Genomic DNA, 25115 nt, shown 5'->3' on the forward strand with positions numbered 1-25115 from the left:
ATTAGAAATACATAGACAGATAATTATGAAATAATTGTGAGGTTTAATAAGTTAACTGTTTATATTTGGACAACTTTTCTGCTGTACTTTATTAGAAAGAAAAAAATCATCATTTCCTTCATAACAATTTAAACAATTTATTTAACTAAAACAATAACATTATAGCATATGTATCCATGTTTGTTAACTGATGTGGTTAAACAATAATAATAAAAGAACAGACTGAGTTTTAGCATACATGAAAAACTTAAATCAAATTCTTATTTCCTGATGAATAGCCTTTGGACTATAATGTAACTTGAATAGAAAACTATCTTTAGAAAGATTTTTCCTCCAAAAGCATTTTATTTTTAAAAATCCAATTTTTTTTAAAAAAACTGATTTTAAAAAAATAAATCTGATTTTTTGAAAAAAAAATATTTTAAAAAATCATTGATTTTTATCCACCCTGATTTTGAGTTTAAGGGGCATGAACTTCACTTTGGATATTTTCTAGGAATGCAGTTAACCAGCCCATTTAGTCAGAATGACAGGACGCAACTTTTAAGTTAAAAACAGTTTTTACAGTAAAGCACCAAGAAGTCTGATTATGGATTTCCTATGTCATTGTTTTGCCCCAGAAATTGTAGTTGCTCCCTTGTGTGTGGTTTTTCAAATGGAATGTAACATCAGAGAATGAACCCAGAGGGAGAGCCTCGTGTTTAGTGAATTTGTGTTCCTGATGGGGCGAGGCATTTTCTTTTAAAGCATGGCAAGGATTGAAGAGGTCCTATGTGGCATCAGCCATTCTGCTCAAAGTGCTTAAAAACAGATAAAGCCAAACACTGCCTCCCAAGCAGTGGACCAGAAAGGAAGCCAGGTGGCTGTGTCCACCCTGTCTAGACTTAAGCCCGTCACAGATGCCGTTGTCGCCATGAACCATTACAGGATTATTTGGAGAATAATGCTAGCTCTGGCAATCCCAGGGAAAAGCAAGCAGCTGTCACTGGACCAGCAGGTGTGAGAGATCAGGGCTTTTGTCCCTGCACTAGATGCAGGGAAAGCTTGTCACTTTTCCAAGCTTCTGTGCGCCTTCTCATGCCTGCAGTTGCCTTGCTTTCTCTAAATCACGTTGCATATAGCCAGGCAGGTGGCAAAGGAGCAAGAGCTGCAGGGCCCATTTTAGTCCCACAACCCACATGGCTTTTGTAAACTCAATTCAAAAGTCCATCCATCTCCTGCACTTGGAGGCCATCAATTGTAGTGCTCACTAGGGTTGCATGGATTTTTTCCAAATTAATTTTGAACACTCTCTTCAGTACACACACACACACACACACACCCTTTAAATCAGGTTAGATCAGCTTCCGAAACCCACGATATCCCAGCACAGGATATCCCAGTTCATGTTGCCTCTTGGCACCCTGCCCTCATTTGTCCAGGCAAATGCAGTGAGTTTTCTGTGCTTTCTGGCTAGTGGTGGTACCTTGTGCTAGCTGCGTGAATCCCAGCATGTCCTTGCTTCCTCCTTCAGAGTGATGCCACACCCCGTATATGTGTGTGCATGTGTGTGCATATATGTGTGTGCATGTAATGGTGTTGGTTGCTTCCTCACAAGTAAGCCGTTCCAAACCCCGTGCTTGGTTTTTACAGGGTTTTATTATATACATATGTACCGTACAAGACAGAGCATCAAAAAGCATGACTGTACTATTCCGATTCAGAATCTGGAAGCACCTCCCTTCATGACTTCAGCCAACACAGCCCCCTGGGCACCCTAAACCTCCTCCGTTGGTCCCTCCTCTCCCCCCCCTTCTCTGTTGGGGTGAGGGTGCTGGTGGAGCGCCTTCTCCGCTAGAGCTGTTCAGTTGAGGGACTGGCACTGTAGCTTCTGGAGCCTCCCCCTCTTTGGTCCACCCTCTGCAGCCCTCTCTCTGGAAACCTCATCTTCTCAACATCCCTAAGGGTCTGCACCTCCTCCTGAGCCCCAGTCCCACCTTCCGGAGGAAGCTGCCAGCCGCTAGGCTCTGGGGGTCCGGCATCCGGAGAGCCCCTGTCCTGATTCACCTGGCTCTCTACTGACCCCTGGTGGTTCCCTGACAGCTGCTATGTGTGGTTTCCTTGCTCTAAGGGGCATGGAGTGGTGGGTCATCAAGAATCATGGCTGGATGTTTCAAGGCACATTTTAGTCCCTCTCATGATTACAAACAGTTTGAAAATAGCTGTTCTCAATGAACCCCATCAGCTGTTCTGCGGTTCAGCAAAACATGGACTTCCTCTGCTGTCTTTGAATGAATTGATCAGTTGAGGTCATCTGGCGTCACTTAATTCTGTCTCTTCCATGCTCTAGCGACCGCATTCCTCATTTTAAATTCAGATTGGAACAGATGCTCCTCTGTTCATTTTTTAAGTATGTTTTTTCACCTCTATCTGCAATAGTGTTTGGTAAGTGTGGCGAGATGGTCAAGAGGTTAATATTTAAGTCTGTCCTCTGCCTTACAAGTTGTTTTCCACGTGATTTTTTTCTTCCCTTTTTCTTTGCTTGCTGTCTGTTGGCATGCTGCCCCATGGTGACCTTTAAAACCTTTTTGCACATAATTTTGCTTGTGAAAGGCAGCATTGAGAGAGAGGTTGAAACATGGCCCATCTGTGCTGGGCCAGAGTTAATACTTCCCCTATAGCCACTTCAGTACTACTTTTGACTCAAGTTATGAGGCCATCCTGCAGGAATACACTTAAAAACTTTCTATGTCTTAATCTCCACCAGCTTTCAACACAGGAAAAATTCCCGAACACAACCAATCCTGAAACGCGAAATATGTTTTTAAAGTTGTAGATGATTCTGGATGGGCTTGATTTCTCAGGGCACTGGCTTCATTTTTTAGGCAGTCTCTCAGGAAATGCTTTCAGCAGTATAGCTGAGAAGGAACCTCTGCACATCAACCATTGAATCCCTTCATGTTGCAAAGGGTTCTTGGGCATGTTCTAACTTCTAAGGCTCTTGGGTCTTACCATTACCCTTTATGAACTGGGTGTGCCGTAGAACATCCCAACACTCACCGCACGGCTTGCAGTTGCAGGAGATAATCCACAGCAGTGGGTGAGCTATCTTTCCTTTCCTAGAGAAGCTTGTCCTCACCAGCAAAGAAAGACCTGATAGGCTTTCATGGGACTCTCCAGCATTCCTTAGGGAGGGGCCATAGCTCAGCAGAAAACCACACGCTTTGTGGGCAAAGGTCCCAGGTTCAACTCATGGCATCTCCAGCTAAGAGAAATGATGGCATGGGAGAAATCCCTCCCTGCTTGAGAACCTGGAGAGCTGCCCCCATCAGTCATCTGTTAGGTTAAAATGACAAATACAGTAGTCTGACCTTGTAAGGCTTATAGGAAGCTCATACAAGGCAGTTTTTAAAGCCACTGCTCCAGAGTACTATACTCAATTCTGACACCTCCTCTCAGGTTAGACACCATTGCCATTATCGGACGTGGGTGGTGCTGTGGTCTGAGCCTCTTGGGCTTGCTGATCGTAAGGTTGGTGGTTTTAATCCCCGTGACAGGGTGAACGCCTGTTGCTCTGTCCCAACTCCTGCCAACCTAGCAGTTCAAAAGCATGCCAGTGCAAGTAGATAAATAGGTACCACTGGGGCGGGAAGGAAAACAGTGTTTCTGTGTGCTCTGGCTTCCGTCATGGTGTTCCGTTGTGCCAGTAGCAGTTTAGTCCTGCTGGCCACATGTCCCGGAAACCTGTCTGTGGACAAACGCTGACTCCCTTGGCCTGAAGTGAGATGAGCGCCGCAACCCCATCGTTGCCTTTGACTGGACTTAACCGTCCAGGGGTCCTTTACCTTTACCTTACCTATAGGAGAACAAGGGAGGTGTTCATTGTGAGTTCCAGCACCTCTTTTTCTAGAAAAAATAGCACTGACTATACCCCAAATCCAGAAACTAGCACAGCGATCAAAAGGGATGTGACTCTTTTAAGGCACATATTAGCTTCAACAGAACAGAATGTCTAAACATCTGCTGCCTTTTTTAAAAAAAGTTGTATGTGAGCAGGGCTGGCTGGAGTAGAAACATGGGTTTGCCCTGGCAGCAAGACAGACTATAGTAAGGGGTTTCAATGTCCCCCATGAGTCACAACTTGTCCCCTTTAGCTCTGCTTTCAGGCCTGGTCAGAATTAAAACTCAGGCCCAGGTAGCCTTCAAAGCTGTCAGCCCGGTGTGCTATATCTTTGCTTTGGTTTGATTCAGAATACATTGTTTATTATTGTTGTTTAAATCTGAACCTTCTCTGCTTTGTTGCAGCGGCAAGTTGGTTTCACCCAAGTGGAAGAATTTCAAAGGCCTGAAGCTTCAGTGTAGGGATAAAATCCGGCTCAACAACGCCATCTGGAGGGCTTGGTACATTCAGTGTAAGTTGTGCCCATCCTAAACGTTTGGGTGCTTTGGGGAAATCCACACATTAGTACGTGGCCAGCCTGGGACTTCTGTTTGTTTATTACATATCACATGCCTTGTCCTCTTTCAGAATGTGCAGGCAATATAAGCAGCAGTATAAAAGCCACAACAAAGCCACCTTGTCACACAAAACCAGGAAGAAACATCCCATAGCCAAATCAGGCAGGAGGGGCAACTTCTCCATTGATACCAGTTGAAAGCAAAATCTCAGCCTTTCCTGGGAACCCCAGTAATGCCAGAGGCAGGCAAGTTTCCCTTTTGAGAAAGCTCCATGGTTTAGGCTCCACCACTGGAAAGGTTCTGTCTCCTCTAACTCCCTCTATGCATCAGAGGCCAAGGCCTGCTCAACCATTCTTTGCTCCCTAGGAATGTGCCCATGGTGGGAGCAAAGCCAGCTGCCCCTCCTTTGGTTCCTCTCCTCTCTGGTTTGATTCGAATTTGTTCTTTTTATTTTATTATTATTGAAAGTAACCTTGAACATTTTTAATTGAATGGTGAGGTTTCATTTTAAACTAAAATAAAAGGGAATGTTTGAACCTGAACCCCCCCCCAGACATCTCCCTGGTTCAATTGTTCACTACTTCCCCCAGCGATGTGGGGTCTTTCTGGCGATGTCCTTCACTTCTGCCTCTGGTGAGGGGAGGCTTGGAGGAGGAAGCATATAAGTTTGAGGCCAGTTAGGGACTTAGGAAGCTGCCTTACACCAAGTCAGACCCTTGATCCATCTAGCTCTGTATTGTCTACCCGGGGATTGAACCTGGAATCTTCTGCATGCAAAGCAGGTGTTCTACCGCCGAGCTATGGCCCCTCCCCACTCCTGTCAATTTCACTTTCTCATTTTTCCATCTTAAGTTCAGTTTTCGCCATTTCTAAATCAGTTTGCAGTTTTTAAGAAATTCCCACAAACCTTCAAGTGCATAATCATGTGCACATATCCAGGTATGTGTGAATATTTTTATGTACATTTGCCCAATATGCTGATTTCTGTATATTATTTTAATTAATACACAAATTTCCATGCATACTTTTTCCTAATACATTTTTATTTATTTAACAAAACTTATAATGCTGCTTAATTGTGACGAAAACCTCCTAAGTCGTTTACATAGCATTTAAATTACCTATATATTATATGCTTTTTGTAAGCATTTCTTCGTTGTAAAACTGTAAAGCAAAATTCGGAGAATTGCAGATTTCAAAGGATAGCTGTGTTTTTTGGTTTTCATATTGATTGAGGAAATGTGAATTAGGTAAGCGAGTTTCTCCTCGAGCCTTCCTTATGATCTCTCTCTCTCTGTGCATACAAAAACCAGCCCTTTATGGAGAAGATTGGAAGGTTCCCTACTGAATTTCTGCCATGTACAGTAGCTGAATTCTGCTCCTCATGCCACACTTTCCTTTTTATTTTTTTCTTAACACTTGTGCAGAACCCATAGCTGCCAAGTTTTCCCTTTTCTCACGAGGAAGCCTATTCAGCATAAGGGAATTTCCCTTAAAAAAAGGGATAACTTGGCAGCTATGGCAGAACCTGGCATGTGGACAGCCCTGGTTCTTTAACAGTGGAAGTCCTGTTCTGTGGCTTACATAGCATGGCTGTTAAATCTGACCTTGCTTGCTCCCCCTAGAGATGTGCACTGCTAATGCTCTGGTTTGTGTTGCAGATCTGGAGAAGCGGAAGAACCCTGTGTGCCACTTTGTGACTCCCCTGGATGGTTCTGTGGAGGTAGATGAGCACCGGCGCCCTGAGGTACAACAGGCAGAGAAAAATGTGACTGTGGTACAGAGGATATGGCTTCATGCTGATCTGATTTTATGCTGCTTTCACCTTAATTGCCTTTGCTTATCAGCCCCTTCCTGCCTTTTCAAAGTTCTCTGTTGTGTTTTGACACTGGGGTAGAGAGGGGGGGGGGTAAGGAGCACAACAAATCAGTACATAAGCAAATGCACATACAGTATTTGAATGTAGACTTCCTTTCAGTTCTGGGTGGGCAGGTGGGTCCCACCAACAGGAAGATGGTGTGTCAGATGCTAGAGGCCAGGTGGTGTAGTTTGTTAAGAGTGCTAAGGGTTATTTTGAGATCCCTATTCCCCCTCAGAGCTACAATTCCCATAGTTCCCTGGGGAAACGGATTAGTTCTTAAACCTCTTTGGGAGTTGTAACGTTCCCAGATTTGTAACCTTCCCATTCAATAAGCAAGGGAAGGGAATTGGAAGGGAATTGTAACCTTCCCTTCCAATAAGCAAGGAAAACCTGTTGAGTGGGTGGGTAGGAGAGAAATAAATGAAGGGTGGGGAACGGGTTTCTCCCACTCTTTGTTTATTGATTCCTCCATTCCCCCGGTGCCCACGTGAGGTTGCAATTGCATGTGTAAAGTGAACACAAGTGACTGTACTTCACCACCACCACTTCATTTTTAAAACAGTTTTTTTTCCTCAGGCTATTGCAACAGAAGGGAAGTATTGGAAGCGGCGGATAGAAGTAGTAATTCGAGAGTACCACAAGTGGAGAACCTACTTCAAAAAAAGGGTATGCTTTTTCACACCCAGTTTTCAATTTGGAAGTAGACCAGTATCTTCTCAATTGCCTCCAGAAAGGAAGGAAAAGTTTCAGATTACCAATGAAGGCTTAAGAATGAAAAGGGTTGGTAATTCAACTATATTAGTACAAATACAGTGGTACCTCTAGTTATGAACTCAATTCGTTCTGGAGGTCTGTTCTTAACCTGAAACTGTTCTTAACTAGAGGTGTGCTTTCGCTATTGGGGCCTCTTGCTGCCGCTACGCCACCAGCAAACGATTTCCGTTCTCATCCTGGGTAACTTGAGGTAACTCTTCCAGGTTAGTGGAGTTTGCAACCTGAAGCGTTTGTAACCTGAGGCATTTGTAATTCGAGGTACCACTGTATGCTGGTCCAGAACAATAAAATGTTAATTTTGTACTGATTTGTGCATTCTGATGTCACTCATATTGTCCTGGATCACCTGAATAGTCCCAAGTATCATCGAACTATAGAGTTGGAAGGGACCCCCGGGGCCATCTAGCCTGCAGTGCAGGAATCCCAACTGCATCATACATGACAGGTGGCCATCCAACCTGTGGTAAGAATTTGCTTCTACTCCACGCTGTTCATTACCCAGGTGAGGAGCCTTTTAAATTAAACATGCAACCAAGGAAATGAATTCAAGTTCAGTATCCAGGAGGAACCCAGAATTTATTGTAGCTATTGCAATAGGGCAGAGCTCAACTCAACGCGGTTGTTCTATCCGAACGGCCAGTTAATAAGAATTAGAACAAGGGTATTATAGGGGACCCAGGTGGCGCTGTGGTTAAACCACTGAGCCTAGGGCTTGCCGATCAGAAGGTCAGCGGTTCGAATTCCTGTGACGGGGTGAGCTCCCGTTGCTTGGTCCCAGCTCCTGCCAACCTAGCAGTTCGAAAGCACGTCAAAATGCAAGTAGATAAATAGGAACCTCTACAGCGGGAAGGTAAACGGCGTTTCCATGTGCTGCTCTGGTTTGCCAGAAGCGGCTTTGTCATGCTGGCCACATGACCTGGAAACTATACGCTGGCTCCCTCGGCCAATAATGCGAGATGAGTGCGCAACCCGAGTCGGTCACGACTGGACCTAATGGTCAGGGGTCCCTTTACCTTTTTATTATAGGCAAAGCACACAAAGAGAGTCCTAAAACATCTAAATATTCTTAAAACATAAACATCCTTCTACATACATCAGGAAAGATTGCAGGTCATAGGATGGTAAACATGTATGGCTCCATACTGTGATCTGCTCCCCCGCAATTACCGTACCTTGGGGTGCCCCAGGTGCCCAGGCCTTTTGAGTCTCTAATGTCACATTTCTATCACTGTTCCCCTTGCAACCAGGCCTTTTTTCGAGCTGTTGACATGCTTCCTTCAAGGATAGCTGTTTTTACACTCCTAACTCATGCAAACTCATGATAGACTCATGATAACATCCTAGAGGGTCACTTTCAGGATTTGATAGGGTTTCTTGTTCATGGCCCAGATCTCTCTGGAAACTGGTGCCACTGCCTGAACCGTTTCTCCGCTGGTAGCTGGGTGGGTAGGGAGCCTGTGGTGGCACAGCCTCTCGGGCTTATGCCTCTCATTGTGGCTGCCTCACTCCACCTCATGGGCAGGCCAGCTCTGAATGATAAATAATCCTAAATTTTTAATCTTAATCTTTTCTGTTTGAATTGTTAATATTTGTCCTTGTGAGCTGTGAATTGTGTTATATTATTTCTGGCTTGTACGAGTCCGCTGTTTTATTTGATTTGTTTTGTTGTGTTGTGTTTTATGATGGGCGTAAAGCCGAATAAACATCTTTTGAATGGTAAATAAAATATTTTGCTTCAAGGCAGTAAGAATCCCTCACACAAATAGGAGCTCCAGTTCATGGTAACACTAGAACTGTGTTGTAATTCCGTGGGGGAAAAAAATCTCTTTTTCTTCTTCAGTTGCAGAAACATAAAGATGAAGACCTCTCCAGCTTGGTCCGGGTAGGTGCTGAGTTAGCTCATTTTGTTTGTTTAAATACTGAAAGTATTTTAAAAGTGAAATCCCAGCACTGTTAAGAAGAAGGTATTCCTCTTATTTTTGCTTAAAAATTAGGTGTGAAACTAGGGCAGTCTGCAGGTCAGAGGGGAGGTGAGGGGTGCTGTAACCAGTAAAATTCACTGAATCGCTACAGTTGAGCACCAGTTTCCAGAGTTCTTTACTGGTTCTATTGATTATTCTATAGAAAATCCACTATGAGTTGGGTTTTTCTTGCTTGCAGCTGAGCCAACCAGAATGCCCATGACTTAACTGAGAGATGTGCGTCAAGCTCTCCTTGAAAGAAACCATATCCCCAAAGAATTGTTCATTGCAGTATGTGCTCTGTGACTCTCCTCTCAATTGAGAGAGAAAGGAAATAATTGCTGAGTTTTATGCCTTGTGGACTCCTTGCTAGCTGGGTGCAGCTCCAGACACTCCTGCTTCTTTTAATGTATCGTTTTTGTTTTAAAATGTATTTTCAAAGAAACTAGGTGCTGTACAATCCAAAACACAAAGAGAGTAATACAAAATATGACAGTCCCCACTAAAATTGCAAATACCGACATCCAAACTGGGCCCTGTTTTAACTTTTCCCTCCCTCCCCTGACCAGGATGATGACATGTTCCTCTGGCACAAAGAGACATACGGCAGGGAAACGCCAGTCCCTATGGAACTGGACTGCCTCTTCAGCACAGACATGCTTATGTCAGAGCTGCCAGACACCCTCTTCTCCACACTGTCATCTCACCAGCCAGTCTCTTGGCCAAATCCCAGAGAGATAGGTAAGAGAAGCTTGCCCTTTCCTGTATCCTCTGTGGAGAAGGAATTCCACAGGATAGGCTTCCAAGTGCTTCCAAGTTCTTTCCTGTTGGGGGGGGGGGCGAGGAAGTACCTTTCTGTCTTCTTTCCAAATGTGCTTCCTGGCAGCCACCAGTATTGGGATAGTTTTAAAAAGACCACAGCATCTTGCCTTGGAACATTTAAAGGGGTATCTCTGACTATATATAGAATTACATCTCCTCTGTATCTGTGTTTTACTTTTTCTAGTTTCACATTTCTTTTTATTTGCCATAACCATCATTTTTTATTGTATTCTGTATGAGTTTATGTCAGTAAGCTTTTAATTTTTTAAAAAAGATCATCTTCCTTGATCACAGGCCCACCCGTTCAGGTGTTAGGGGAAGAACTTCCAGGCCAGGCGTCCCCAAACTGCGGCCCTCCAGATGTTTTGTCCTACAACTCACATGATCCCTAGCTAACAGGGCCAGTGGTCAGGGATGTTGGGAATTGTAGTCCAAAACATCTGGAGGGCCGAAGTTTGGGGACGCCTGTTCCAGGCAAATCCCACTCACTTTAAACATTAAGCACTTGTTTCTTTCCATTCCTTAAGTTGGTGGGGAAGGGGGGAAAGGTGGGAAACTGGTAGAACCTCTTGTCTTGAATCTAGAGGTCAAGGCAGATTATTTTCTTTAGAGGAATAGTTTCTAATCCAGAGAATAGTCCTTGGTGAAAGGTTCAGTGATAATGGATAAGCTTCCCTGAAAGAGCCTCTGTGGTTCCATGTACCCAGATGGTGGTCTGATTCCGTAGAAAGGCAACTTCCTGTGTGCCTAGCAAACCGCACCCATTACTTCCAATCCGCCCACAAAACACACAGGCACAAGGGGAGCATTGGCGGTATTCTTGGACACACTCTCAGTTGATGTGAGGTGGTAGAAAGTCTCAGGAAACCCTCCCGTGCTCTACGTGATGTGGTCTTCCACACACCCTCCCAAATCTTCAGAAACCCCTTGCGTTTGGGGGACATATTAGGTAGTGTAGAAATTGTTTCCTGAAAATAGGAAGTTTGATCATCACTGCCTCAGAGGGGAAGCGACCATGTTTTGTAGCATGCTGCCATCGTTTCACAGCTTTTCAGATCACAATGTTGCTCTTGTTATGTAAATAGGGAGGGTAGCAATAGGAGACAGAAAACACAGAGAAGTTGGCCTGGCTCTAGTGCTGTATTCCAGGGGCCCAAACTCCAGGTATTAGTTGTTGGGTCCCAGATCTCCTGCAACACCCCCCCCCCGCCTCCACACACTGTGCTTTTGGGCAAGTTGGGCACACTGGTGCAGTATTGGTGAGACCTGTACCACCCTCAACCTCAGTTTCCCAGAATCATCCATACTAAGTGCATACAACACAGTGCCCAGATGTTGTGGACTACAATTCGTATTATCCCTGGCCATTGGCCACGCTGACTTGGGCTTATGGGAACTGTATTCCAAAGTATTAGAGGGCACCACAGAGAATCAAGAACAGGGTTAGCTAAACTGATGCTTTCCTGATGCTACAGGACTACAACTCCCATCATCTCTGACCATTGGCCATGCTGATTGCGGCTGGCCAGCACCCTGGTCTAGAAGCTCTCCAGTTCACCTTCTCACTCTTTTTCTCTTTGAAATTTTCCAGCACACTTAGGAAATGCTGACATGATTCAGCCAGGACTCAGCCCTCTCCAACCAAACTGTATGGATACTTTTGAGTTCTTTCAAGGTAAGAATTTTGCAGGGGTTACACACTCATGTTTGCCAGTACATATTTCCCCTGGTATCGTTTATGAAGCTGTATATTGAAAGTATTAGGCTATGCTGATGTTTTGCTGCATTGCCCTCCACTATCTGGATTTTGGAGTATCCAGAGTTTGTTCCTATAAGGTGTAGTTCCTCCAAGAGGAGGTATGTGCTGTTCCACTGGTTTTAGACTGGCAGTCAACATTTGGGTGTGATTAACATCACCAGCAACACCACCGTGCTGCGAATAGAGCTGCATTTCATTTAGCATCATTGTCTCTATTCAGAGTTTAGGGGGTATGAATACTGACCCTTCTGTAGGCAAAGCAGCAGTACCCTCACTGGGCAGTGGACCTCTCTCTAGATTGGTCTGCACATGTGGAAGAATGCTGAAGGGGTAGAATGGCCCTGTTGTTATTGTGGTTGTCGTCATCACCACCTTTACTTGGGTTTTTAATTGTTGGATTGTAAGCCTTTGGAAAGGCAGAGTAAAAGTGTTAATAAAAATATGTAACAGTGGTTATGCTACTTGGGATATAGCTTGCATTAAAAGTAGGGCAACTATGTATTGAAATAAATAAACAGAAATGAAATAAAAATAGGTATTTGGGTCCTGGTGTCTTTCTGAGAGGCCCCTCCTTACTAAACGCAGGTTTTCCATATGTAAACTAAGCAGATTCCCTTACTTTATTGTTGTTTTAAGTGTGGAAGGTGCTTTTTTCTTTTTTTAATTTCCTGATGCATAACAAAGGTTTACTGTTTATATTTAAATCCAGCTTGGCAAAGTGCAGCTGTAAAATGAATAGGAGTATCCAAGAGTGATTGTAATATTTGCCTCCCCCTCTCCATCTTTGCCCAGATCTTTTTTCTTCCAGTCGTCCTAGTTACTTCAATGCTACCCCCATCACTCCTACTGCCAGCTCTGCCCTGGAAGACACCTGCAGCCATTCTTCCCAGGTAAGGATGGGGAAGAATTGTTGCTCAGTGGCAGTTAGAGTGTGTGCTTTGCATGAGGAAGGTTTAGTCTCCCTGCAAGGCTGGGGAAGGTCCATGTAGATCTTACTACATGAGCTGGTGTGTGTGTGTGTGTGTGTGTGTGTGTGTGTGTGTGTGTGTGACTGACTGACTCTAGCTGTTTGGTCTTAACTGTGATCACCTGTGAGTATGAAAAGTAGGTGTAGATGATGAAGCAGGGACATTTTTGTAACTCAAGTTAGGGGTGTGTGCGGGTTTTTCTTTCAGGCTGTCACTATGCCACAAGTTACTTGTTACTTACAGTTTTGTCCTGCCCTTCTTCCATTCCTCCCATTCCATCTACACAGCAATCTTGTGAGGTAGGCTAGGCCAAGAGATCATGTGTCCCAGGGTCACCAAACAAGTTTCCATATAAAGCAAGGACCTGAACCCAGATCTCCCCAGTCGAAGGCTGACACTCTGTCCTGGGGTAGCTGATGTGATGCAAATGGGTGCCCTTCAGGTGTTGCTGGACTACAAGTCCCATCATCTTTTACCTTCTGACTAAGGCTGCTGGGAATTGTAGTCCAACAGCATCTGACGGGCAACAGTTTGGCTATCTCTGCTCTATTCATTCCAGCAGGCAGGCTGTAATAACTAACATGGTTTTATCTTAATAGCTAATAATAGGGCGGGGAAGAGCATGTAACTTTAGTAAGAATTACTTGTGATGCTGGGCGACGCCAACCGTGGATCCTATTTCTCTCCTCCAATACTTACCAGTTTAGAAATACAGAACATCCCACCTGGTATCTGGCCACATTTAACGTGCCTCTTCCCTCTCTTTTTCAGACATCCGACCTCTCTTCGGGTTCTTTGCCCAACACACTTCCCCCAGTGGACCTCAGCGAAGGGCTTGTCACCACCCCAGTTCCTGCCCGTATCATTCCCACTGTGACAGACGTTGGTGCTGACCAGTGCCTTGGCCTGAGGAGTGGGGCGGACTCCTTCCTGCAGCCCCCCAACTTCAATTCTGAACCCCCTCTGAGCAGCCAGCCACAGTTCCTGTCTCCATTCCCGGCTCTGGTGCCGCTCCTGCCGCCAGGCGTGCTGCCCCAGCCCCTGCCGCAGCAGACTGCGCTGCCTCTGAATGCCAGCATGGCCTCCCAGGGGTCCATGTTTGCTGCTTCAGAGGTCCCAAAGTTTGGGCTCTGCAAATCTTCAGTGATCACTCACACAGCCTCAGCCACTCCGACGCACAATGTCCCAGCCACCACCTTCAGCCAGAGCCAGGCTGGCCTCCTGGCAACCCAGCAGCCAGGGGGCGGTGTGCCTTGCAACCTGACCCTCCAGACTGCTGTGGCACAAAGGCAGCCTCTGCTGCAGCCACGCCCCACCTTCGCGCTCCCAGTGGCCAGTGGCGGGACGAGGTCCAAGAAGCTGCAAAAGATAGTGCCTGCTCGGAAACCGGAAACCGTCTCCTTGGTCTTGAAAGATGCCTTCATTGCCCCAGGTGAGTGGTCCTGGACTGCCCCGTTGGGTTGGGGCCAGGTGCAGTCAGGCATCATGGGTGCTACCAATCTGTCTGCACACAAAGGGTTACGGTGCTTGGGTCCTTGCCAGTCTGTGTGTGTGTGTGTGGCAGGCACCCTGCAAGTCTGGGGACAAACCTTCATCCTGAGAAATATTCCTCAGGTACTCAGCATCCAAAGAGACTGTTTTAGGTGAGTGCAAAAGGGCCTGTCTGGAGACAGCGGGATGTTTGACTTTTAAATAGCAGACCTTGGTAAAGATGAAATATATATATATATATATAAGATATATTAGAAAAACCAAATCTCATATCAGATATTTAAAAGTTCTACATACAGTCAAGGATTTTGATAGGATACAACAATAGCATACATAAAGTATGAAGAATTAATAGAAAGTTAAGGTTAAAATAAATTAGAATTAAGGTAAACAAGAAAAATAGTATGTAGAGAATATAGAAGGAACAATAAGGGAAAAACTCAGAAACGGTTGAGAAGTCGACGGGGAAGGTAAAGGGAGGGAGGGCATAGGGTGGGGAGAGGGTGGGGGTGGGAAGGGAAGAACCGATAAATAAGACACCTGTAACATAATGTTATGGATGTATTTGTTTTCTATTGACATTTTTATCGACATTTTTTGATTGTTGTGCTGTGGAATGAAATAAATATAGTTATTTTTATAAAAAAATAATTTAAAAATGATGAAAAAGTCATATACAGTGGTACCTCTACTTACGAATTTAATGCGTTCCGAACGCACATTTGTAAGTCGAAAAAAATCGTAAGTCAAATCCCATAGGAATGCATTGGGAGAAAAAATTAGTAAGTCGAAGCAGCCCTATCTAAAAGTTCGTAAGTAGAAAAAATCCTATCTAAACCGCATCCAAGATGGCGGATGGAGCTCCATTCGTAAGTAGAAACATTCGTAAGTAGAGGTACCACTGTATAGATAGGTCAATCAGTTGCCTCCAGGAATCCCACAAGCAGGCCGTGAAAGGAAGAAACCGCTTCCACTGTTGCCCCCTTGCAAGTGGTCTTCAGAGGCATCTCCCTCCCTTCCATATCGCAAACTGTTTCTGAAACTCCCCACAACGTTATGGGGTGGTATCACTGCTGAGGACACACAAAGCCTCCTTGGCCATGTGCAACTAGTCACATGGAGCCAGGTTTATAAACTAACAGCGTGGCATCAGGCATGGAGAAAAATAGCACCAGGGCAACTAATGCCAAGAGACAGAGTAGCGAGGGCCCTTGAGGGGCAGGGAGGCCACTTTTCCGCTGAGCTGCAGGCAGGAGTGCTCTTGGCGTCGCTGCCCACCAGACTCTGCTTGAGGCCTCCCCACAAAAAAGCATTTTGCTGGCTTCTATTTAAAATTATTTATGAAGAAGGAACAAAGAATAAACACAAACGACATACTGTCATTTTTAACAGTAAATATTTCATGGTCCAATTTTGTTACTTTTATTTATATGCCCAAGTTGTGTCAATTTCCTGTTGTCTGCGAGAAGTGTGGGGCTCTAACTCTGATAACATGAGGCTATCTTTAGAAGCTGCCTTTACGAAACCTCTTTGCCATATAGGCGCGGGTGTCTGGTGCCACCAGGCTGCCATATGCTAAGGAGTCACATTGTTCGAACTTGCTCAGGGCAGTGTCCTCCAGCTGGCTCCGCAGAGGCCTTTCTCTGCCCTTGTCCATAACTGCAGCTGGCAGGCATTGGAAATGGGACAGAGGCTTTCCCGCTGAGCCTCTCTGGGGGTCTCCCAACAGCTCCTGGGTGCCACTGCTGGCCTTCTTGTTACTCAATAGCTCTGGCCAAGCAACTCTCCCAGCCTGTGACTCGTTTCCCCCTCTTGTAACATGAGGCTACTGACCTGCTTCTGATACATTCCAAAGCTTCATTATTTAATGGGCCTGAAAGCCTGAACTGTGTTAGAAAGAGATAATTTTTAGGATCTCAGCTTTCTCCACAGGATGGTGCCAGCTAATCAGCTGGAGCTGTTCTTCTCTCTTTTTGTAATTTTCTCATTATTTGTATTATTTTAAAAGACTGCTTTGGATAATTGAGGAGATTTCACAATGTTAAAGTGCATACTTCAAAGCAGTAGATAAGTAAGACTGACGTATCGGTTCAAACACTCATTTGCTATTTTGTTTTTCATGTAGAATGTCGCTGCAAATATCCTGGAGAAGTGTGACGGTTTTTGATACTTCTGTAATGGCTTTAGTTTCCAAACAGGGTGCATTCGGGGATAGATGCATTGTGTTGGGATTTCCATAGAGCACCACTGTGGCAAAATGGCAAACCTACCCCATGTTCTTAGTCTGTAGTCCTTGTGCCTCTTATAAATAAATACTTACATCTGTGTTCAGATCTTGCAGTCAGGAATAGGTACAATCGGGAACCAGAGCTTCCCTCCCGCCCTGCTGTGGGGTGAGGTCTCCTTACACACACACACACCCCTTTACTTGTCTAAATAACACACATAGGCCCCAAATACCTGAAAGACCAACTCTCTCCTTTAAAACCCTCTCAGGTGTTAAGATCAGCAGAGGGAAATCCTCTTGGTAGTTCTACCACCCTCAGAAGTTCATGCAAGCAGCCCATAAAAGGGCTTTCCCTGCGGCAGCTCCTTGGTTATATAGTTTCCGATGTGTGCTGAAGATGCTCCTCTTTGTTATTGGATTTGTTTGTTTATTAATTTCTCACCCTTTCTCCCAAAGAAGCCCAGGGTGGCAAGTGACAAACATATTAAAACAATTCCAGTACAGATGCAGACTGGGGAAAAATTTCAACTTGAAAGGCTTGTTGGAAGATGAAAGTCTTCACTAGGTGCCAAAAAGACAACTGAGACTGTGTTGGTCTAATATTCAAGGCGAGGGAATTCCTGACATCTGCAGGAGGCCTTCACCTGCAGAATGCAGTGGTTGATTGGGTATATAAGGGGTGAGATAATTTTTACCTTGGCCTTTGACAAAATGAGTGTGTTTTTAAGACCCACCCTATTCCTGTGACAATAATTTAATCAACCGTGTCATAATTATCTGGCTCCAGCATTTCATTTCCTGTTTCTTTATATCTGTTTCCTCAGGCTCTAGACTTGTGCCATTTCTCCTCATTAAATAGCTGGAACTTTTTTAAAAAAATTGTCATTCTTTAAAAAAATACCACTGAGGTGGTAGTTTGTGATTGTCACAGAATCTAGTCAATCAGCGCCCTGCAGGGCTGAATCCTGGCCAAGGGCAGACGCGCGCAGCCAGCATCTGCTGGAAATGGAAATAACCATTTTCTCCTGAGCTCAGTTCTTAAGGGAAGGTTGGACATGTGACCAGAAATGACGAGTGCTGACCCACAGCGGGGTTACTACTCACACTATGTCTATATACACTTGAACTGGATTGGACCACGTGTGTGTCACAAATGAACTGGCCCATATATCAAGTGTACCATGCCATGGACTGTAATCTAGTTATTTGCACTTCCATCTCTCCATGTTCTGAAGGACAGTGCAAAGCACAGGAGGCGAAAATCATTGGGTTAGATCAATACTTCCTCGTGGAGTAGGTGGAATATAGTCTCATTGATTTCAACAGGTCTGTTCTAATTCCACAACCACAGTTTTTCCACTATTAGCCAGGGATAAGCTTATGTGCGGACATGTTGAAAATGTAAAGAATAATGTTATACCTTAAAATGGTGCATTTTAAGTGCTGGATGGAAACCCCCAATGTGGCTCCATCATAGCATGCTCCTTCCCTAAGTTGTGGTTCTCTTCTTCTTCCTCTCCTGGTTCCCCCTTCTGCTGTGTTTTTCAGCTGCCTTTCAGGGACAGTCCAGAGCTGTGATTGTAACTCCAGCGCCATTGAAAAGAGAAGGGGTTTGGGCCCCAAGGATGTCTCAGCCCAATGTTGTAATTGCACCTTCTGGAATGGCCAGAGTAAGAAGCACAATGTCTGTCTTGGGGCAGGGAATGGGGGAAGACAGGGCAGCTGGTGCTGGGAGCTGCCAACGTACAAGACATGCCTTGCGTTTTTCTCTCTGCCTTTTGTTCCCAGGCACCCAGAGCAACAGAATTCCACAGCAGTATTCTGCTCAGCAGCCCAGGCCAGCAGTCTCCAAGCCCCCAGCCGGTCCCAGCTGCTGTTCCACATCTTTTTTCTTCTAGTGCAATCCAGGAAGTGCTGGTGAAAGGCGAGCAGGCCCCTCCCCACAAGACCTGCTCACAGGTCCCCTCGCCTTCACCCAGTAAGTTGAAGAAATGCAAATCCTGGAACGGAAGCATCCCTTGCTGCGTTCAAATGTGCATCAAGAGGATTTGGGCATAGGCATTTGCAAAGATTCAGAGGGCACTTGATCAGCTCCATGGAAACTTGAGTGCCTGTTTTCAGCAGCCTCTGTTTTCAGCACTGGACTCTTCCTGCAGCAATGCTCTGTTTAACTCATGAGTGCCCCATGTCAGACAGAGAGAGGCCCTCACGCCACAGTGCGTGGTGGGGAGCTTGGCTCCTCAAGGTGTGTCCATCTGGTGAAATGGTTCTCTGCTGCAGGCAGAGAATATCCCACAATGCAAATGCAGAAATCAACTTATGAATGATGGGTGGAAAGACTTACATATTTGTGTATTTATTTAAAACATTCTGAAATAAATACTGCCCGTTACATTACATAGTAGAGTGCGTTAGCCATGTATTAAAACCGCTGCCGGAATTGGTGTGATGGAATTTTTATGCTGTATTTAATTTAGATGATGGTCTAGTCTTATTTTGGTTGGACTGTTTTTTCTAAATTGTTTTAAAACATGTAATCCACTCCAGGAACAATTGATGAAGGGTGGATTCAAAAGTTATTTAAAAGTAGATAAATAGATAAAAAAACAAATAACCAGAATATGAAAACACTTTTAAATAGACTAAACTTTGTTTGGCTAAATTGGCAAAATCTTTAAAAATATCTTGATAAGCTCAAATGTTTTGACTGGTGCCTAAATGGTAGTCTCAGTGCCCAGCTAACCAAACTGGCAGAAGTGCTGCTCTTGGTGATATTGATGTCTGGATAAGTGTATAAATCATTGGGCAGGCCAGATCTTCCTCTCACACACTCACTCATTCTCACTCATGCTCATTCTGACTGCTAAGTCCATCCCAGACACAGCAGTCATTACTGTATGAAACTGCCTTATGCCAGGCTGCTATTCTGATTGGCAGCAGCCTTAGACAGGATTTTGGACAGAGAGCAGCCTTTCCCAGATATTCCTTTGCTTGGAGACTGCAGGGACAGAATGTGGAACTTTTCTGTGTGAAAAGCATGTACTTTGTTGAACTTTGGTTCGTCTCTTGAGCCCTAGTAGGATACCATGTGCGTGCAAGCATGTGTACATGCCCAGTATTCTAAAGGAGAATACTTGCCAGGACTAGGGTCTCAGGACAACAGAGAATGGGGAGTAGAGGAAAGGAACTGCTGTAGCTCACAGACTGCCTACTGGTGAATGAAAATAAAGTGACATGGCTGCTTGGCTGCTCTAGAACAAGTGGCTTTCAAGCTTTCTGTCTTAGGGAAACTCTGCCACATCATTTATCCCCTGTGCATCCAGATGGGGCTCCTGAAAAATGACAGAGGATTCCTGGACATGTTCTCAGGCTCATGTTCATTCTGTGCAAGCTTTGTGAACTCTCCCTCTGCTCTGAGTGAGCTAAGAGTGCGCATTGCCTTTTTATTGTTTTTATTAAAGATTTTCTTGAGTTAACAAAAGTACATCGTCTGTTTTCAGATCACAAAGTCCTTTCTACAGATCAGTTATTTTCAATGCGAGACATTGATGTTGTGGACAGTTTAAGGAGAAGAGAATTGGGGAGGGAGAGCTGTGCACCGGCAGAGGAAAGGACAGTTACAGTATTGTGTCCTTTTTAGAGGAAACTTGTTCATTATTACTGACACTGAGAAAAAAATGATGAAGACGTTCCAAGGAGCCCCAGATTGGCCTGGTTCACACATAATGCAAGAGCATTATGTTAATCAGACTGGCTTAGCATAATGTGTGAACCCAGCCCAGGTTAAAGGTTGCTCATTAACCAAGGTTTGTAGGTGGTTTATAAACCTCAATGTTGTAGGATTATGTGAGAACATGGCCCTTCTTCTTAACTCTGGTTAAAGAGTCTTCACCATCCCAAAAGCTAGAGTGTTAAGAGCAGCAACAAATTCAAACCAATCTCAAGAGCTGGCTGCTCTTGCTGGTGTTTTTAACTGTGATGGAATAAACCAAGGGTTAAGCATTTGTCTACCAGGTACCTCATCTGTAACTATGGTTAACATTAACCTCACTTTCGCATTATGTCTGAACCAGACCGTTGCATCGAAATGGTATTTTAGTGCTGCTGCTCCTTTAGTTGATTGCACTTCCATCTGTATATTTTGTGTTACGGTTTTATTCCTTGTCCACCTTGAGAGGGCTTTTGCTTTGAAAGCTGGTATAAAAATATTTTAAACAAAATAGATAATACATATATATTTTAAAAATGCTCTTTAGCATATCAATCAAATCCCTAGAGAAGTTGCGGCTTGATCATTTAATTTGTTGCCAGGAATTCCCTTGGACTGATTGTGGGTTGTCTCCCCCCCCCCTCTTTCAAAGGCCGAGAATGTCAGGCCTCGCCATGCCCTTCGGACCTCAGTGCCAGCCCTCAGTCCCCACAGAACAGCTGCTCAGGGAAAACTGCAACTGATCCTCAGATGACTGCTTTTAAGGTTGGTGGTTTGGCCTTTTGTGGTTCCTTTATTCACCCATCACAGCATTAATGGCCTGGAGGAACCCACTCTTCTGCATGTGATAGCTTGGGGTAGGTTGAAGGATGGTTGCTTATATAGTAGTAGGGTTATTTTACAAAGAATGAGGGCAGGTCATTGCCTCAAGGAGAAAAAAGTACAATGAAGATTGCAGAGGATGTGGAGAGAAGGGTTTATTTTTCTTACACTTCCCTAGTCTTAGTTACAGGTAGGTAGCCATGTTGGTCTGAGTCGAAGCAAAATAAAAAAATTCCTTCAGTAGCACCTTAAAGACCAACTAAGTTTTTATTTTGGTATGAGCTTTCGTGTGCATGCACACTTCTTCAGATACACTTGAAACAGAAGAGTCAGACCCTTATGTATATACAGAGGGTGGTGGGGGTGGGTGGGAATGGGTGGCTGTCTGTAGGCAATGAAAGGTCTTCCTCCCAGAGCTTGAGAAACAATGACAGCTCCCTTTCTCAAGCTCTGGGAGGAAGAGCTTTCATTGCCTACAGACAGCCACCCAATCTTAAACAACTCCTCACCCACAATAATACAACCACCAGACTTAACATGGACACTGGTACCAGAGCCTGCAATAAACCCAGATGCCAACTTTGTTGCCACATACACCCGGACAACATCATTACTGGCCCCAACAACATCCAACATACCATCTCAGGACTATTTAATTGCTCATCTTCTAACATTGTGTATGCCATCAAATGCCAACAGTGCCCTTCAGCTCTCTATATTGGACAAACAGGCCAAACCCTACGCCAAAGGATAAATGGACATAAATCTGACATCAGGAACCACAAGACAGAGAAACCAGTAGGAGAACACTTCAATCGCCCAGGACATTCTATGCAAGATCTCAAAGCAGCTGTTTTATTACAGAAAAATTTCAGGAACAGACTGGAAAGAGAAGTTGCTGAATTGGAACTCATTACCAAGCTTAAAACCATGGAGCCACCTGGGATGAACAAAGACATTTGATTCTTATCTCATTATGCATGATCAGCTTTCTTTAGCGCCTCAGCCCTTGCTTTTCCCCCGCAGGACCAATTGCAGTCATCATCAGTCGTTAACAGCCATCTACAGGTTTACCACTCCCATCAGCCCATCACCCATTCCCACCCACCCCCACCACCCTCTGTATATACATAAGGGTCTGACTCTTCTGTTTCAAGTGTATCTGAAGAAGTGTGCATGCACACGAAAGCTCATACCAAAATAAAAACTTAGTTGGTCTTTAAGGTGCTACTGAAGGAATTTTTTTATTTCCCTAGTCTTAGTTACATTAAGGTAGGCTTTGCCAACCTGGTGCCCTCTAGATGTTTTGAACTGTAGCTCCCATCAGCACCAGCCAGCACAGTCTAAGGGGGGTTGTAGTGCAAAAACATCTGGAGGGCACCAGGTTGGCAAAGGCTTCCTTAAGCCAAAAGGACGACAGGGTTGCTTTGGAGTCTTCGACCTGGTTGTCATTGAGTCCATCGAACTCTGAACCTTCCTAACCAATCTTTTTCTGTGGCCTGGCTGCTCCTTGGCTTGTTCACAGCTGCTGGTCTCTGGTCTTTTATTAACCTTCTTGTGCCAAGAAGTTGGCATTGGCATTGGGAAAGGGCTCTTCCTGGTATTGTGGCAAAGCTCCACTGTAGAGGTTGATTGTGAAAGCAACTAAAAGAGCCACATTTTTACTTGGTACAGAGTCGCAGGATGAAGCATATTTCAGCAGAACAGAAGCGAAGGTTCAATATTAAGATCGGCTTTAGCACCCTGAACAGCTTGGTGTCAGCAAACTCTAAATCGGTAAGCTGTGTGCTGGGACCCTCCATCTCCTGCTCCATCTCTCTCACCTACTAGTGCGGGCAGCAGCCACCAAATCGTGAAGTTCTTATAAACTTATACAGTCCGGCAACCTGTATTCAGCAAATGTGCATCATTTGGAACGGGAGTGATTTTTGTCTTAATTTAATATATTCTCCCAGTTTGGTTAATTAGTGTAATTTATTTTGGTTTGGCCAGTCACAAGGAAGAGCAGGAGCTGTTCAGGCAACTGGAGCCCCGCCCTAACCACTAGAAATCTTATTCTAGCCCACTCCTTTAGCTTCTGAGATTTGAACAGCCATGGCCCTACACACTTTGAAGCATATATTTACATCTGTAAGGGATAGAAGCTTGTTTTGTATTGCTAATGAAAGCTGTTGATAAAAGTGCTTTTTCACGCAGCACATAGTTAAATTGTGGAACTCTCTCCCCCTGGAGACCATGGTGGCTGACAACAAGCATAGCTTTAAAAGAGGTTTCAACAAATTCATGGAGGAGAATGCTTTCAATGGCTTCTGGCTATTATGGCTGTGCTCTGCCTTTACGGTTGGCGAACCAGTTGCTGGAAACTGGGGTGTGGGGGAGAGTGTTTTTGTTCTGCTAGAGGGTCTCCCACAGGAAACTGGTTGGCGACTGAGAACAGGATGCTAGACTAGATGGGCTATTTGCCTGATCCAGCAGGCTTTTCTTATGTGCTTCTCAGGATGCTGAAATCTGCTCCCATTTCTACATGCTGCAAGTTTCCTGCATTCCCACAGAATCATGGCATAGAAATGCTGCTCTGTGTGTGTGTGTGCATGCGCATGCACACGCATGTGTGCAAATGGACACACCCCAATGGTTTCTCATCCTCCTTCCTTTTCCTTGAACTTTTGTAGGCACACAGCCTTACAGTAAACATAGTTCTCTCCCCACACCTTTATCCACAAAACAACCCTGTGAGGTTTAAGCTAGGCCGAGAGGGCAACTGACAGACTGAATCCAGGTTAGGGAGCTGCCTGGTTGAGTGCAGGCTTGAACTGACACTCTGCCCTCCTCACTGTATTGACTCTCAAGTTCGCTGAGCTCACTCACAATGGGTGCCTTTTTGTATCTGCTGCAGATCAGCCATGCCCTCACACTCCAGAAGACGGTGGAATATATCGCGAAGCTTCAACAGGAGAGATCCCAGATGCAAGAAGAAGCCAAGCGCCTTCGGGAAGAGATTGAGGATCTGAATGCTGCCATCATGTGAGGGTTGAAAGCCTTATGGGGCTCTCTCTTTCCCTTTCTACCAAAGTCAGGGGACCATTCCCACCAGGACCAGTATAGGCACAAAAGGATGTCAGAATAATACTAAACGAGGGATTCAGGAAGTGAATTCCCACAGCTGTGTTTCTGCAGAAACCTAACTGGTCCCAGTGCACACCCCGGTAAATGCTGCCTAGTATACAAGCATGGACTGGGTGTTAGGTGGTAGCAGCACTTTCTTCTGTCTTCAAGTAATGCCACCTTCTGGGTCAACCCAAAAGCCTTTTCTCTGTCGCAGCAACTGTTTCCAGCTGCATTGGCCTTCCCCAGCCTGGTTCCCACTTTCAAAAGTGACTTATAGGCTGCTGGGGTTCTTTTTAATGGAAATGGCAGTAGGCTGGTATCTTTCACGGCACGGGGTCACCCATCCTGGAAATGAAAGCAATATGTCACCCAGAAACCACTTTGGCAAGCAGGATGTGTTGCGCTCTCTAGGTTTTGAATTCCCTTAAAAGCTCTAGGTTGGTGAGGTGGGTGTCCCCGAGGGAGGGGTCCTCCTTCGGGGGCCTCCTGGCTATGGAACTCCCTCCCATTGGAACTTTGCCAAATTTGCCACATTGCAGACATTCAGAATACTCTGAAGACTGATCTTTTTCAACAGACCTTGCAGTTAGCTGGGTAACTGTCTGGCTCAATTAATGTTCTCTCCAGTTCTGTAATTTTATGTCAAGGGTTCTAAATTTTGTCCGATTTTTATATTTTGTTTTGTCTGCAAGCCACTTTGGATCCTGAAAATGCTTTCAAACAAATGAATAAAGCTACTGAAAGAAATCACCACAATACTACTACTACTAATTTTTATTTATACCCCGCCCTTCTGGCTGGGTTGTCCCAGCCACAATACTCAGAGCCACCTCAACCCCAATAGCATAAGCACAATCACTGTTAAAACTGATCTGATTATATAATACTCAACAGCAGTAAAAATGTTAGAATCATTCTGAGCCCAGAGAAGAAAAGCAGGGTCTTCTGATGGCTGAAAGGGGAAATTTTCCTGTAAGCAAGGAGCCACCCCTGAAAAAGCCTAGTTTGGATCAGGTGAAAAACAGAACAAAGCAATCTCTTGCTATTTAGTCCTATGTGATCTTTGGTTCTATATTTTTCTTTCAGTGGGTGCTTCCAGGCGGGGACTTAACTATCACAAATGGGTCGTTGGTTGCAGATTTTTTTAAGCCTATTGAATTTTTTATGGAAAGAATA

At 44.8% G+C, this 25115-nt stretch overlaps 1 protein-coding gene across 2 annotated transcripts in view; it reads left to right on the plus strand.

Moving 5' to 3' along the window:
• MLXIP (MLX interacting protein) overlaps window positions 1–25115 on the plus strand; it is a 58078-nt gene that overhangs the window by 24188 nt on the left and 8775 nt on the right. The window contains exons 2-14 of one of the 2 annotated variants that reach the window (XM_060269524.1): window positions 4285–4391; window positions 6099–6184; window positions 6875–6964; window positions 8913–8954; window positions 9603–9774; window positions 11447–11530; window positions 12407–12504; window positions 13354–14014; window positions 17849–17970; window positions 18089–18278; window positions 20662–20774; window positions 22506–22607; window positions 23728–23855. In XM_060269524.1, coding sequence (XP_060125507.1) covers window positions 4285–4391; window positions 6099–6184; window positions 6875–6964; window positions 8913–8954; window positions 9603–9774; window positions 11447–11530; window positions 12407–12504; window positions 13354–14014; window positions 17849–17970; window positions 18089–18278; window positions 20662–20774; window positions 22506–22607; window positions 23728–23855 — 1995 coding nt within the window. The remainder of the gene's footprint in view (window positions 1–4284; window positions 4392–6098; window positions 6185–6874; window positions 6965–8912; window positions 8955–9602; window positions 9775–11446; window positions 11531–12406; window positions 12505–13353; window positions 14015–17848; window positions 17971–18088; window positions 18279–20661; window positions 20775–22505; window positions 22608–23727; window positions 23856–25115) is intronic. The other variant, XM_035097950.2, reaches the window with a different exon arrangement.

This window comes from Zootoca vivipara, chromosome 17 (genome assembly GCF_963506605.1).
Source record: "Zootoca vivipara chromosome 17, rZooViv1.1, whole genome shotgun sequence".
Taxonomy (NCBI): domain Eukaryota; kingdom Metazoa; phylum Chordata; class Lepidosauria; order Squamata; family Lacertidae; genus Zootoca; species Zootoca vivipara.